The 14,277-nt window shown below is 51.7% G+C and overlaps 2 protein-coding genes across 3 annotated transcripts in view; one reads left to right on the top strand and one right to left on the bottom strand.

Annotated features, from left to right (window-relative positions):
• Positions 1-9,049, top strand: part of SPNS2 (SPNS lysolipid transporter 2, sphingosine-1-phosphate) — a 136,092-nt gene extending 127,043 nt beyond the window's left edge. For both annotated transcript variants that reach the window (XR_009489157.1, XM_059865894.1), the window contains 2 exons: positions 3,976-4,022; positions 6,132-9,049. Coding sequence is in view for 1 of the 2 variants with exons in the window: in XM_059865894.1 (XP_059721877.1) it covers positions 3,976-4,018 (43 nt within the window). In the remaining variant the exon portion in view is untranslated. The remainder of the gene's footprint in view (positions 1-3,975; positions 4,023-6,131) is intronic.
• Positions 9,050-13,455: 4,406 nt separating this feature from the next.
• The window catches only part of MYBBP1A (MYB binding protein 1a), a 56,498-nt gene continuing 55,676 nt past the window's right edge, over positions 13,456-14,277 (bottom strand). Inside the window, exon 27 of the mRNA XM_059865893.1 lies at positions 13,456-14,083. Coding sequence (XP_059721876.1) covers positions 13,585-14,083 — 499 coding nt within the window. The 3' untranslated portion in view covers positions 13,456-13,584. The remainder of the gene's footprint in view (positions 14,084-14,277) is intronic.

Here is a 14,277-nt window from a genome sequence, read left to right as displayed (position 1 = left end):
CTGTGTGATCCCTGAAAGCAATTTCTCTCCCCAGCAGGTTCACAAGTCACGTGCAGTCTAATTTCCCATCAAATCTTTGAAAAGCATTTCAGGATTAGCCCCTCCAGGCCTCTGTTCCCATCTGTGAAACAGAGATAAAGCAGAACTTGAGAGAAATGTGTTAAAATAAAAGGGTGGTACATTTTATCCCATAGGAGGCTGAACTATTAAACAAGCAAGAAAGTTGTGTCTATTTCCAGTTGTGTCAGCAATGCAGGTGCATGCAAAAGTCATGGCAAAACTAAATTTTCCTGTATAGATTCTGTGTCCTCTAAGAACATGGAATGATGTGCCCAGGAATAGGACTTTCAAACATTGTGGCTCACTCAAGCCTCTGGAGTTCCAGTGTTCTCTAAATGTTTTGTGACATTCCATAGCTTCCTTCCTACTTTCAAAGTTGGCTGTAGCATGCCCAGGTCGTTTTCTCTGATGTATTCTGCACAATTCCAATGTTCAATTCAATGTGATTTCCAGTGCAGTGGGGTCACCAAGAATGGGACTTGCACGAAGAAACTTGGGTCAGCTCTTCCATCAGAAATATTTCAGTTTATAGCCTGGAAAGGCAGAAAAAGCACAGAGGCTTCTGTGCACCTTGGAGACCTGTGGGGTTGGTGTGAAGTTAAGAGCTGTGGGCTGAACTGGACCAATTCCTGATGCAGAGATTTCTTGGAAGGTGTCCCCTGAATACTGTTTTAATGTGTTTACAAGACCTTTTGGAGATGATTTTAACTTCTCGACATCTGAGGAAGTTCAGACAGGAGGAATCTGCCAGGGGCTGCCACTGGTCCCCCTGTGTCCCTTCCTAAAGGGAAATTAGAGCATGGATTAAAACATGTTTTATCCTGAAACATGTTTGAATCCATTTCAGTGACAAACAGCATTCTGTGTCAGATGCAAAGTGTGGTGAAGAGCCACAACTAAGTGTCAATGTGTCCAAAGGAGAGTGATGTTTCCTGAGAATTTGTCACCTGACAGGGCCTCTGATGTACTGTTCACAGGGGTCTTAGGATGAGGGAAGAGATGAGAAAGTTAACTCTATGTTCAGAAGGCTTGGTTTATTATTTTATGATCTATATTATATTAAAACTATACTAAAAGAATAGAAGAAAAGATTTCATTAGAAGGTTTAGCTAAGAATAGAAAAAAAAGGAATAACAAAGGTGTTTCTGACCGAGACAGTTTAGACACGTGGACTGTGATTGGCTATTTATTAGAAATAACTAAATGAGACCAATCACAGATCCACCTGTTACATTCTACAGTAGCAGATAAAAATTGTTTGCATTTTGTTCTTGAAGCCTCTCAGCTTTTCAAGAGGGAAAAATCCTAAAAAAAAGATTTTCCATAAAATGTGTCAGTGACAGGCCTTGGGCAGTGCAGCTCTGTGATGCTCCCTGTGCACTGTCCGAGGGTTTCACTGCTGCAGAGAGAGGCTGCCTGTGACAGCAGGTTTACAAATCACTGCTGGGGTGGCGTGGTTCCTTTGAGGGTCCCTGGGGAGTCCCGGGGTCCCCCTGAGCTGTGTGTTCGCTGGTAGCAGCAGGCAGGCAAGGAGACTCCACACGGCTTCTGAGGCTGCTAATTAGGTGAGGGCTTATTGGGGGTCCCAGCCCTGGGAGCAGCATGGTTTCTGAGGGGAAGGGGGGAACGGGGAGGGAGGGGGAGAGAGGGAGAGCCTAGGGAGAGAAGGGCCAAGAGAGGATCTGGTCTCCCTCGCACAGCCCAACATGGAGATTTAAAGTGGGCACGTGGGCTAATGGGATTACACATACGTGATACTGCAGGGGAGAATCACAGGCTCGGAATAAACCGCACATTTTCGAGGGGTGAGACGGAGCAAACCATTTAACTAAAATGTAACACCACACTGGGGCAGTTTGGTTCTTGATTTGAAAGACAAGTGTCTGCTAAGGAAGGCAGGAGCCTCCCTTGGAACGAAAAATGTAACCCCCTTCCCTCTGACATTATAATATTGAAATTAAGGGTCTTTCAGGCCAAGATATGGGAAACCACAGTTCTTTTACTGGAAGATGTGTGTATAACAAACCAGCCAACAGCAGCAGCACAAGCCCAGCCCAGCCCTGTCCCGCTGCAGAGAAGAGACTGTCCCCTGGGTGCAGTTCCGGGCACGGCCACCAGGGGCGCTGCTGGCTCCCGGCGGGCAGGGCGGGGCGGGGACTCCCCCGGGCCGGCAGGGGGCGCTGTGGCGCGGGCTCGGCCTCGTCTCCCTCACAGTAACAATGGTGGCTCAGCCGGCGGGCAGGGTGGAGGAGGGACTTCTTTATGAGCCCTCGGGGACAGCCGAGCCTGGTACCCCCTCAGAACAGCAAAAGGAGATGTAGCAGGAACCTCGGAGCAGCAAGGTGGAAAGGCGGGGAGGAGCAATATCCCGGGGTGGTGGATGAGATGTGTCAGAAATTCCGCAGCTGTCACTGCAGGCCAGGAGTGTGGGCTACAGTGTTCAAAAAACCCTGACAGCAGCAGCCCAGCTCCCCAACAGAGCCAGAAGAAGCTCCCTAGGTGAGGGAAGGAGCTCAGGGATGCTGGGGTCTCCCTGAGGCACCCCAGCAGACAGTGAAGGGTCCTTTGGTGTTCATGAAGTGCCAGTTCCCTGGCTGCTCTCACAAGCAGAAGTTCACCCATGGCAGAGGAGGCAGAACCGGGCTGGGCTCCAGCTGTGGCAGCGAATTCCCTCCCCCAAGCAGCAGCTTGACCCTCCTCCTCCTCTTCTGAAGAGCCAGCAGCTGCCCCAGCTCCTTTTTTTTCCCATCCCAATTCTCTCGTTATCTCTGCCTTTCCCAGAGAAACCCCCAGGTAAAAAGAGAGAGCAGCCAGCTGGACCCCTCCCCTGAGCTGTGGCCACTTCTTTTGCCTCTCTTAAATACCTGGTTGTTATTGTCTCCTAGCAACAGGTATAGCAGAAAATTTTTTAGAGAAATAAAGAAAAACAAAAGTCCTAAACCCCAGCATCGGCACAGCTGACTTCCACTGGTAGATGGAGACTCTCCTTTTGGAACTCAGGTTGATTTAAGCTGCTCCTGCTGCTGCCCAAGTGCAGCCAGAGACCCTTGGGTAAAGCACTCGAACAGCTTCGTCAGGGCAGGTCTGTGGGTGTGCTGGGGGTTCCCAGTGTTGTAAGAATCCAGGTGTTCCCACTGAGGTCCAAAGGTCTCAGACTGCGAGGATGTCACCTCTGACAGTTCACAGGGGCCCTGCTGTGTGTGTCACTGTCAAAGGCACTCGCTCCTGTCCCTGAGTAACAAGAACAGCGTGGGAGGAGACAGGAGAGGAGCTGCTGCTGAGGAAGGTTGAATTTTCCAGGTTGAATCTACTGCAAGGACAAGCAGCAGGAGCAAGGGATGGCCTTGGCAGGACTGTTGCTGGTGTCCCTGGGTCCCTCAGAGCAGACAGGAGCTGTCCCCTCACTGCCCTCATCCCAGGAGCTGCAGGACAGCTCCTGCCTGGTGACACAGCAGTCTCTGCCATCACCTGGGAGCAGGTGCCTGGAACAGCAGCAGGTCTTCAGGAGCTGCAAACTGAAAGACAACTCACTTTTCCTTAACTTCATTTTTATCAGCGATGACTGTTTACATTTGTGCTGTCAGGCTGAAGGACACCAACAGCCACTGTACAATCTTGTACTGGCTTAGGGAAATAGTAGCTACCTGGATGCCTTTGGGACCTTCCCCAGTCCTTGTCAATTAGTGCCAGCAGTGTTATTTGGCATGTTCCAGCCATTGTCAGCATTGCTGTCAGGCACCCCCATGTGACAAGGTTTCAGCTTTATACCATTGTGCAGGACAATTTTTAATGTCCCACTTCTTAAGACACTGTTAAGCAACCAAAACCTGGATTTACCAGGCTGGTATGTTATTAGGAATCCATTTCTTTGCTAATTGCAGCTCTCACACAACACTTTTATTTTCTCTTCACCAGGGTGAATCAGCTTGTGATGCCACCAGCCTCTGTGAAAGTCTGAGATGGTGAGTGACCCAAACCAGCTGCAGGTTTCAAGCTACAGCTCTGCTCCAAACCCCTGTCAGCCCATTTCTTTCCTTATTGCAGAGAAGTTTCCTTAGCCAGCTGTGGTTTGCACCTTTGCCACCCTCAGCCCAAAGCAGAGCAAATCAAGAACAGGGAAACCAGGGGTCAACTCAAGTGTCCTTTGTGGTATTGAGTTGCTTCCAGAACCTGGTGTTCCTTTCTTTGAGCAGAAAAGCCCATGTCACCCGTGTCCCCTGACCAGTGTGACTGTCCCAGACCAGAACTGAAAACCTTTTGGTGTTCACAGAACCTCCTGCTGCCCTGCTCAGGGTCAAACCTGGGCTGCTACCAAACCACCATTTCTGGCATAGTCCAGATTGTCTGCAGAAAGTGTTTCCTGGCAGCACCTGACCCTGTCCCCTCTGCACCCCTCGGTCCAGGGCGACACCTCTGAGCCAGAGGGACCAGGGACCGTCCCCTTCCTGCTGCCCACCCTGTCCCTTGTGTTCATGCTGCCCTTATCACTCCCCCACAGCCACAGCGCTGCTGCTTGGAGCTGCCACAAGTGATAAACACTTCCCAGCATTTTACTGCAGCCAAAATTAATTACAGCAAGTTTTTGAAGAGGAGATTTCTTTCCCATAAATTAAATGCATTGAAAGACTAATCAGAAAATCAGAACTCAATAAGACACTTCAGAATGGCCTTTTGAGGGAAAAGATTTAATGCAATCTCTAGCACAGCAGATGTGTTATTTCCACAGAGGGGAGTGGATTTGAGCATGGGGCTGCCTGGAGTTTGCAGGCTCTGGGCTGGATGTGTATTCACACAGTATTATTTAACAGTTGCTTTTAGATAAAGTTGGAAGGTTTTTTTAAAAATGCCATCAACCAATCCAGGAGGAAATCCTTGGTGCTGTTACTGAAACTTGCCTTATAAACCAGTGACTTACAAACCACACTGCCTGTGTCCTGGGCACGCCAAGGTTTTTTCACTGCACTTTCATCTTTTTTGGTCCAGTTTTATACAGCTTGAAAGAAACCAGGAAACCCTCATAGGAGACTTTTTCTGTAATGCAGCAGCCACTAATTTTTAAGGTGAGGGGCAATTTCCTGCATAACATGGAGCACAAACCCTCTCACAGGAAATCCTGCAGTGAGAGAACAGGTGTTCCTTCCCCATTATCTAGGGCAGCAGTTGGCTGCTTAGAGAGGCCCCCACAGTGGTACCTCAGCAGTGAGGAGAGGTGCTGACATGCTCCCTAAAGCCAGCATGGGCCACAGGCAGTGCCTGCTCTGCTGTGCCAGCAGCATACCGAGCTGGGCTCTGCTGGGCTGGCACCTGAGCTGGGCTCTCCAGGGGACAGCTGTTTCTAAAAGGACAATTTAAGGCACAAGGCAGCCCCTCTTTAGTAAACTGAGGGGGTCAGAAACAGTCCACAAGAATGGAGCCTGTCCTGTGCTGAGCTGCCTCAGCCCACAGCAGGAGCAGTTGTGCCTCCCCAGGTGCCCTTAAGGGCTACACAGCTGCCAGTCACCTCCTGGAGCAGGCTGGGCCAGGATCACAGTGCCTCTGTTCCCATTCCAGATGGCTTCAGCACATCCCCAAGTGCTGCCTCCACCATGGGCAGGCTTTGCCAACCCCCTGCTTGCACAGACACCAGGGGTCTCTGTCATGGTTTGACAGAGTGCATTGCCAGTGCCCCCATGAAAATATATTCTCCTTAATGTCTGCTGTGAGATGTGACCAGAAACAGAGCAAAGCAGGCTCCAGCTTAGGAATAAAGGGAAGAACTTCATTAACTTACAGTGTGAAAGAGGTCAGACCTCTTTCATGGACCAGAACCAAGAGAAAGTTCCCCTGGGAGTTCTCTGCTTTTAACCCCCTGTGTTCTCAGAGGCATATCCATGTCCTCAGTGGCCACACCAGGTGCCAATGTTCAAATCTGAGTACCCATTGGTTTGACCACAGCCTCCAAAACAACTCACTTCCTTTTCAAAGCAGGACAGTCTCTTAGCTGGCCCCCACCACCCCAGGAGCTGGGCTGCACCACCAGCAATCCATACCTGGAGCTTCCCCAGTAACCACCTTCTGTTCCCTGTTTGCAGCTGCCAGTGAAGGCCAGGACACGTGGACTCCTGCTCCCACCACACCAATCTCAGTCTGGAAGCCCTCCTGTGCTGGGTGTCAGTGGATCCTTCAGCTCCACATCACAGAGTGGGTCTCCACACCAAATCCATCCCTCTCTCCAGCCTGCAGGGTCAGGCACCAGGAGATGAGCAGGGCAGCCGGGAACGTGGCAACTTCTGGAACGTGAGGACATCCAGGGGGTCCCCTGAGCATGGAAACCAACTGCTCACTGGGCCCAGAAAAAGCTGCCCAAGTGAGCAACTGTAGATTGTGTAAATGGTTTTAGTTGTAGCCAATGAAGTCCACATTGTTTGTAGGGCAGCTGGTGTCCTATGGAATGCTGCTGCTCTGCCAGCACTCCCATTCCCACAGACTGCACTAGTTGAGGACCTGTTCTGTACATCACCTTTTCTTTGACACTGAAGGCTTGATTCAGATTATTATTTTTATTTAAATGTTATAAGATGCTTTATCTCTGCTGGAGACATTAGATGAGATATATAGATATATACTTAGATAAATTTTTTATTTAAACATTTGAAATCTGGAGCTGCCTGTGCAACCATAGCAGACATGAATAACGTCCATAGCTCTCCTCCTCTCAGTGCTCTGGTGCCAGGGCCTGCAAGGGCACCACAGGAGAACTTCCAGGGGCTGACCTACCTGTCACTGAGACTGGGCAATGGGACAGAGGAGAGAGTTTCACTGCACTGGGTATGCTGGTGGTTGTCACAGAAAGGCCCAGAAGAACGTTGGACAGAAATCCCTACAGGCTCTGGAGTTTTCCATATGCTAAATTCAGCCTTCCTAGGAGGTTCACAGGCTTTGAAAATACCAAAACCCACCTGGCTGAATGGCTGCACCTTGGGCCTGGGAGTGCAATATTGCTGTGCCAGTGACCTCGTGCTTTGTTTACATGATACCATATCACTCAGACTGTCAATGCTAATTCTCCCTGCCAATATCCCAAAGCAGGTGGCTGACACTGCCTTCAGAGCAGTGCCTGGGTTCCTGCACACCCAGCCTGACCTGGCACTGGGGTGTACTTGTACCTTTACAAAGGTGCCTTTGAGAGCTTTCAGACAAGGCCAGTCCTGAACTGGGTGAGACTGAAATGCAGAAGCATGTCATGGTGCCATTGCACTGGACCTGGCCTCCACGAGCCAAAGTTGTGCTGTGTCAGCTGGAGGGGGGAGGAAGGGGAGCACAGGTCCTGAAGAGGACCAGGCTGCCACATGAAAGGCACTTGGGGTCCAAGGAGGACTAAATCAGCTCAGGAAATGTCAAAGCAGAACTAGATGTGAGTTAAGGCTGGAGCTGCTGTCCTGGTTGTGCCAGAAGATTTCTCAGGCACAGCAAGGTACTGTTAGTAAATCTGGGTTTATCTCTCTCCCATTCCCTGCCAGGATGTGCTGGGGCCTACAGCACTGCAGCAGAGATGGTTCTAATTGCAGGTGCTCACCCCATAGCACCTGCCCATGCTGGGGATGCCTGTCATCCCCTGAGCCTTCCCTCCTCCCAGACCTCCCAGGACTCCTCTGCAAGGGTTCTGTCACCTGAAATTCCTTAACAATAGCTCTAAGACTTGGCTAAAGAACCAGAGCCAGAAGTGTTCCTCTAGTGCCTGAGCAAGCAGGTGCTAGAAATAACAAAGCAAAGCAGATCCCAACAATGCTTCACTTCCTACCTCGTGCCACTATTTACACTGGGAGGGGAAACACAGCAGCTGTAGTCTGGGAGCCAAACACTTGGCTTTAAAGGCACATGAATTTCTGATTCCCATTAAGACATTCCTTTTTAAGCTGTTTAAAAGGAAACAAAAAGCAACCCAACAATCAGTCATTTCATCTCAGAGACCAAAGAAGATTAACCACATTTTCTAAATTGCTTTTCTGATAGGCTCTCTGTTGTAGCATTTATTGTCAACAAAATGGAACATTTCTGCTAAGGTTCAGAGATTAGGAATTCTCCTTAAACTTAATTCTCAGGAGTCAACAATGAAAAGGGAACGGAAGTGTTCTGTAATGTCACTGGCAATCCTTGTTTGTGACAGGCTCCAGTCCCTGCCAGAGCTCAGTGCTGCTTTTATCCTTTGTGCACATGAAGGAAATGCTGTGGATTCTGTTTAGACAAGAACAGAGGGAAGGGAGCAAACAAAGGAGTGAGAGTGAGTCCTACCTTCACCAAGGGATCCCTGAATCCCTGCTCTCACGTGTTCCAGGCTAAGAGAGGGAGGCTCGGGCTTCTTCAGATCCTTGCTGCATTCAGCAGGGTCTGTGCAAGTGTCCCGAGGCACCAGGGAGGCTCCAGCTGCCCCTCAGTTAATCACGAGGGTTTCTTCTACTCCACTTCATGAAGGGGATTTTTTTAAAGCATCAACCCCCCCAGCTGACCCTGCACGGGCAGTCAGGTGGTTTGCACACAGTGTGGGAAACTGAGGCAATGGCACCTGCCCAAAGAAGCAAGAGAGTGACCCAAAAGGCAGCAAGCTGCCAACCCAAGTGGCTCCTGCTGCCACCGCTCCCAGAGCAGGTCTGTGTGGCCCCAGGAGCCTCTCCCCTTGAGTCAGGGTGACTAAACCCCAAAAATGTCTGGCTGTGCTCTGGGAAGCAGAGTTCTCCCAAGCTCCACCCCAAATGCTTCTTCTCTTCTCCATTGGCTTTATTGTCTGGTAAACCAGCACTTACAATCACTTTTACTATGTGAGGTATGGGAGTATTAGTATATTTTCTTGTTATACAAGGGAGGAGTATAAAATAGTTTTCTGATTTCTTTCAGAAGCAAATGACTATTTTATTTTTTAAGAGCAATTGATTGTGAATCTCAGAGTATAAAAAAAAGATAAGCCAAATATATACCTTTATGTAAATTAAGAAATAAAAGTATTTAAAATGTACCCCCTGGCTCCTTTTCTTGTGTCACCTCTTGGCTGTGCACTCCTGTGGTCCCTGGGATGAGGATGCTCCAAGCTCCAGCAGGCACAGGGCTGCCAAGAACTTCCCTGGACACCAGCCTGCCTGGAGTTTGTGGAGAAATAACAGCAGGAGTAGGGAAGGTGGTGGATTACAGCCTCCTTTTCCCCAGAGCTGGATCCAGCCAGGAGCAGAGCTGGAGGAAGGAGTCAGTGTGGGCCTGACAGAGGTGGGGTCCTGCTCCAGCCCCATTCAGGCCCCTCACAGCACAGCAGAGGACCTGGCTGATGGATGATGAGAATGGGTCGGTGCTCATGGGCTGGGTGCTCAGGAAGGTGGACAGGAAGGCAGGAATTGGTTCCCAGGTGGTCCCACAGTGGGCATCAAGGCTGCCCTTCTCCAGTGATCCCACAGCAGCCATGCCCACCAAGCTGACAGGATAGCAGGAGAGAAGGGGCTGGTCCTGCTGCATTGGGAGCAGCTCAGCCTTGGGCTGCTGTGACACACAGACAAAGGTGTCTGAGGCTCCCCTGACCAGCTGGGAGAGACCCTCCCACAGCAGGGCCTCCCTTCAGAGTCCTTCAGCACAGGGCAGTGTTGTGGGGCACAGTTTTGTGTCCAAACCACAAAAGCAAAGGCTCCGTCACTTAAAACAGCCATCCCTGATGGCCTTTTGTCAGTGCTCCTTGGGGCTTTCAGCTTAATCATTCTTGTAAATTACTTGATTAAGAATAATGTTCCAAATTCTGATGTTCCAGCAGATAGATAAGCTTTGAAGCTCAGCAGCTTTAGCTTCCATCCATCAACTACTGCTGAGTGTGCTGTGCACACTGGGTTTGGATCAGAGCCATATCCATGTGTGTGTGTTATGTGTGTGCCCCCACACATTTGTTCACTCCCCATCCTTGCTTCACAAGCCCTCCCAAACCCCTGACTGCCTGGAGAGCTCCCAGGGCCACCCACGCTGTGACAAACAACAGCTCGTGGGCTGGCCCAGGGTGACTGCCCTGACCCTCTCCTGAGCTGGTCTCGATGCTCTTTGTGCTGTCACTGGTGCATTTACACTGATCACACTGTACAGAGGTGCTGATGGCATGGCAACCTCTCCTGAGCAACTCCAACACTGCACCCATTGCCCAGAGTCCCTGGCAAAATCTCTGCATGACATACAGGATATTACATCAGAAAGCACAGAGTCATGGAATGGTTTGGGCTGGAAGGACCATAAAGACCAATTAATTCCACCCCTGCCATGGCAGGGACACATTTCCCTATCCCAGGTTGCTTCAAGCCCTGTCCAGCCTGGCCTTGGACACTTCCAGGGATGGGGCAGCCCCAGCTGCTCTGGGCACCTGTGCCAGGGGCCTGCCCACCCTCTCAGGACTCCCTGGATTTATCCCATGGCTTTGGCCATTCTCCAGCACTGCACCCCTCCCCTGAGCTCAGTGCCCAGGGCCTGGGGCTGCTCTCCTGCACCCAGAAGAGCCATGGAGCTCTGAGCTCTGGGCCCAGGGCAGCTGAGAAGAAAAGGCTTCGTTTAAATCAGAGCATGCTCAGTCATCTAAAGCCCTCATGGTCAAGCAACAGACAGGACCTGAAATCAAGTAAAACAAACCCTTTGTGATTATTAAAAACCCAAATAAGAGCTGGTGAAGCACAGTTTGACTTGCTGGATTAGTGACTGCATTCTATAAGCAGTGCATCAAAGCCAGCCCAAAGTCAGGTAATTTCACGGGCCAAAGAGGGCAGTGTGACTCGCACTGTGCCCTGCAGCTCTCCTGTCCCTTTTCCCCTTGACCACTCTTGGAGACTGAACACACCCATGAGCACAGAAAGGAGAGCCCAGTCAGCCTCTCCAGCCTGACAGCTGGCACTGCCCAGTGGCCATCCCTGTGTCAGAAACAGCAGCTGGCACAGCTTTGGCCTCGTGCTCTGCCCTTCTCACAGTGACAGTGACGAGCTGATCCACACCAGCTCCTCTCTGCAGTGACCCTGGCAGGTATCCCAGAGAGCTCAGCCAGGCCCTGTGGCCTCGGCGTGGTGGCTCTGGGTGCCACAGCTGCTCTCTGCAGGCAGGTGAGGATTCCCTCCCTGACTGCCTGGACAGAGCCCTCTCCTCCAGCTCACTCTTGCCTCCCACCCACCACCCCTGCCTGCTGTTCCTCCTCTGGTTCCCCACAGCAGAGGCACAAAATCCCAGCATGTCCTACTTAACAAGCACAAAGAAAGAAATCATTAGTGAGACACTTCAGATCTGAAGCCCCTTGTCCCCTGTGGAGCCCCTCTGGATCATTAAACCAGGGACAGCCGTGACCTGCTGGCCTCCTGTGTGCTGCATTTGCATAATACATGAAAAGTCATCACTGGGGACAGCTGGAGGGGCTTAGCTGGGATTGAGGTTTTAACGAGGCAATGAACCAGCTTTCAGCAGTAAATGGCAGAGGCAGGGCAGCATCCCCAGGGTCAATCCCCAGGCCCGTTGGGAGCAGAGATGTCCCTTTTCCTGGAGACAGGACTGGCAGTAATTGCCAACCCCTTCTGCCTGGGAATAGGGACTTGCAGCTCTTCTTTAGGCTGCAGCTGCAGATATTCCAGCCAACAGCCTACAGCCACCTCTGGATGAGGAAGTGCTTTGGGAGAAAAGGTCCAGCAGGGTGAGTGCAGCCCTGAATTGCTCAGAGAAGCATGGGGGCACCACAGAGGGCAGGAACCAGCCACCTCCTGCAGTGTCCTGGTGACACACCTGCACCCAAATCTCCACCTGGCTGGGTACCTCTGCAAACCCCTCAGAGGCTGGAAGCCAGCAGCATCCAGGGTGGGCACAAGGAGAGCTGCCCTTCACCTCCTGCCCAATCTGTGCCAATCTTGACCTGGAGAGCCCAGAGCCTGCCAGCTCCTCCTCATCCAGCCTGCACAAGGGCTGTGTCCTCCAAGGCAGCACCACAGTCAGTGCCCCTCAGTCCTGACTGCCCCAGTGCCAAGGGAGCAGCTGTGGGGGCAGGAGGTGAAAGGCAGGCACAGGAAGGATTCCCTGCTGAACTTGGGCACAGAAACTCCAGCTTCACCTGCTGCTCCCAGGAGCCAGCACACACCTTGGATGTGCAGCTCAGCTTGGGGGAATCACTGCTGGGACAGGGCAAGTGGAAGCTGTGGGTCTGCAGTGGGATGTCTGTGCTGCTGTCTCCCAGGAGTTCTGTGCCATTTGAGCAGAGAATCATTGCAAAGGCAGATAAATAGCCACAGGCAAACACAGCCCTTTGCAGCTCTTCTCTCACTCCCTCCAAAAGCAGTAGGACATTTCCAGTGCCCTTATCTCTGCCTGGTGGTACAGACCCACCTGCAGGATGAGAGCTGAAGGCACAACAGGCACAGCCCTGCTCCCAGCCCTTCCCTCTGCCAGCAACAGCTTCTGCCAGGAGCCAGCACCAAACTCCTCTTTGCAGGGAGAGCAGTGAGGCCTTCAGAGAGTCACAGAAATCACTCAGGTTGGAAAAGACCTTCAAGACCATCAGGTCCAAGCACTAACCCAGCACTGCCCCCTCAGCTGCTGGAGGAGTCAGGGCCAGGCACCCAGACCCATGTTCTGGATCCAGGAGCAGGGTGCTGGCCAGGTGGGGAGGAGCAGGGGAGGCTTTGGTGGCAACTGCAGCTTGAGCAGCATTTCAAACACTTTGAGCCTCAGCTCTCAACAAGGACCAGGTACCCAACACTTGGGAGAACTTGGTCCTGGCACTCTCCAAAGGGATGGTGGCATCCCAGCATTCAGGAGCCTGGGGATAAATAAGCAGATGCAATTCCAGGCAGTCACCTCCAGACTGCTGCAGGTCTGCTGTTCCAGGTGTCTTGCATGGCTGCACAGGCCTGGCACAGTGGCCAATCAACCATTTCAAGTGTTTCACTCATTTATTGATTCCCTGCACTACCACAGGGGCCATGACCCCTCCAGCACCCAGCAGCAAAAAGGCAAGAAAAACCAGATCATGGTGGTTATGGACAATACCAGGGTGGTCAAACTGGGAATAGCTGACCCCAGAGTTTGCCTGTGCAAACCCATTTCACCCCAGCCATTCTGGGGGCTGCAAAATGGAGCTCCTCCACTGGAAAAGCTGTGAGCACTGCTGGGCCTGGGCAGGACAGGGATGAGCCTTTAGGAGTCACTTCTGAATCTCCCACAAGGCTTGACCACAACTCAGCAGTGCCAGCACACCCACCCCAACTTCCCAAGGAATCCAAACCAGACTCCTGCTTCTGCTTGGGAATCATGGAGACAGAATTCTCTGGCACTGCCAGAGAAGAGAGAGTGGCCATGTCCCACAGCCTGGAGGGTATGTAACCTCCTGAAGCTCTCTGTGCTCTAGGCTGAACCCTTCACACAAGGCAGACCCACAGCTTTAGAGCTCAGCATGATGGAAGGTTTATTTAAAAGTCATGGAGAGTATAAAAACTATAGATATTAAAGATAATTCAGCAGTCTACTGAGCCATGCTAGCCATGCCAGGCCTGGCTGAGTCCGTGGAGTTTACTCCTGCAGCACTGGAGCTTGTTTCACTTTTCTTTTCTTCTTGGCTTTGTCTTGTTTCTGCTGGGTCTCCTGGACAACATTCCCCTTGGTTTTCTTTGCTGGAACCTGCTCAGTTTCATCACCTGCAGCACCTTTTCTTTTTCTGTTTTTCCTCTTCCTTTTCTTCTTCTTCTTGTCAGCCACAGCACCTCCTCCATCAGCAGTGGGGAGTTCCCCACCGCCCGCCTTTGCCACCCCGTTCTCCCTGCCCACCCTGTCTGGGTGCTTTTTGCTGCCACCAGGCACGAGGCCTTTCTTGTGCTTGGGGGTTTGTGTTCCCAGGGGCTGCTCCTCTGGGGCTGCTTCTCCATCCTCCCCTGCTTCCACCCCGTTCTCCTGGGTGCCTTTCTTGCGATTCTTGCGTTTCTTGGTCTCTGGCAGGAATCCTTTCTTCTTCCGCTTCAGCGGCTCCGCTCCCTGGCTGGGCTTGGTGGCTGTCTTCTCCTTCTTGGGCTTCCTGCAGAGAGAATGCCAAAAACCAACAGCAACTTAATTTACAGCCAGGGAACAGTGTGACCCATGTGACAGGCAGTCCCTGAACAGGCAGCAGCACCAGAAAGGTGCAGGAAGCACAGGCTGAGGATGAGGGCTGTGAGGATGAGTATCACCCAGGGAGGGGCGTGATGCCTGCTGTGGCCCTGGCTCACTTGT

This window comes from Haemorhous mexicanus, chromosome 22 (genome assembly GCF_027477595.1).
Source record: "Haemorhous mexicanus isolate bHaeMex1 chromosome 22, bHaeMex1.pri, whole genome shotgun sequence".
NCBI classification, from domain to species: domain Eukaryota; kingdom Metazoa; phylum Chordata; class Aves; order Passeriformes; family Fringillidae; genus Haemorhous; species Haemorhous mexicanus.
The sequence above is the reverse complement of the archived record's forward strand: the minus strand, read 5'-3'. Positions and strand labels throughout refer to the sequence as shown.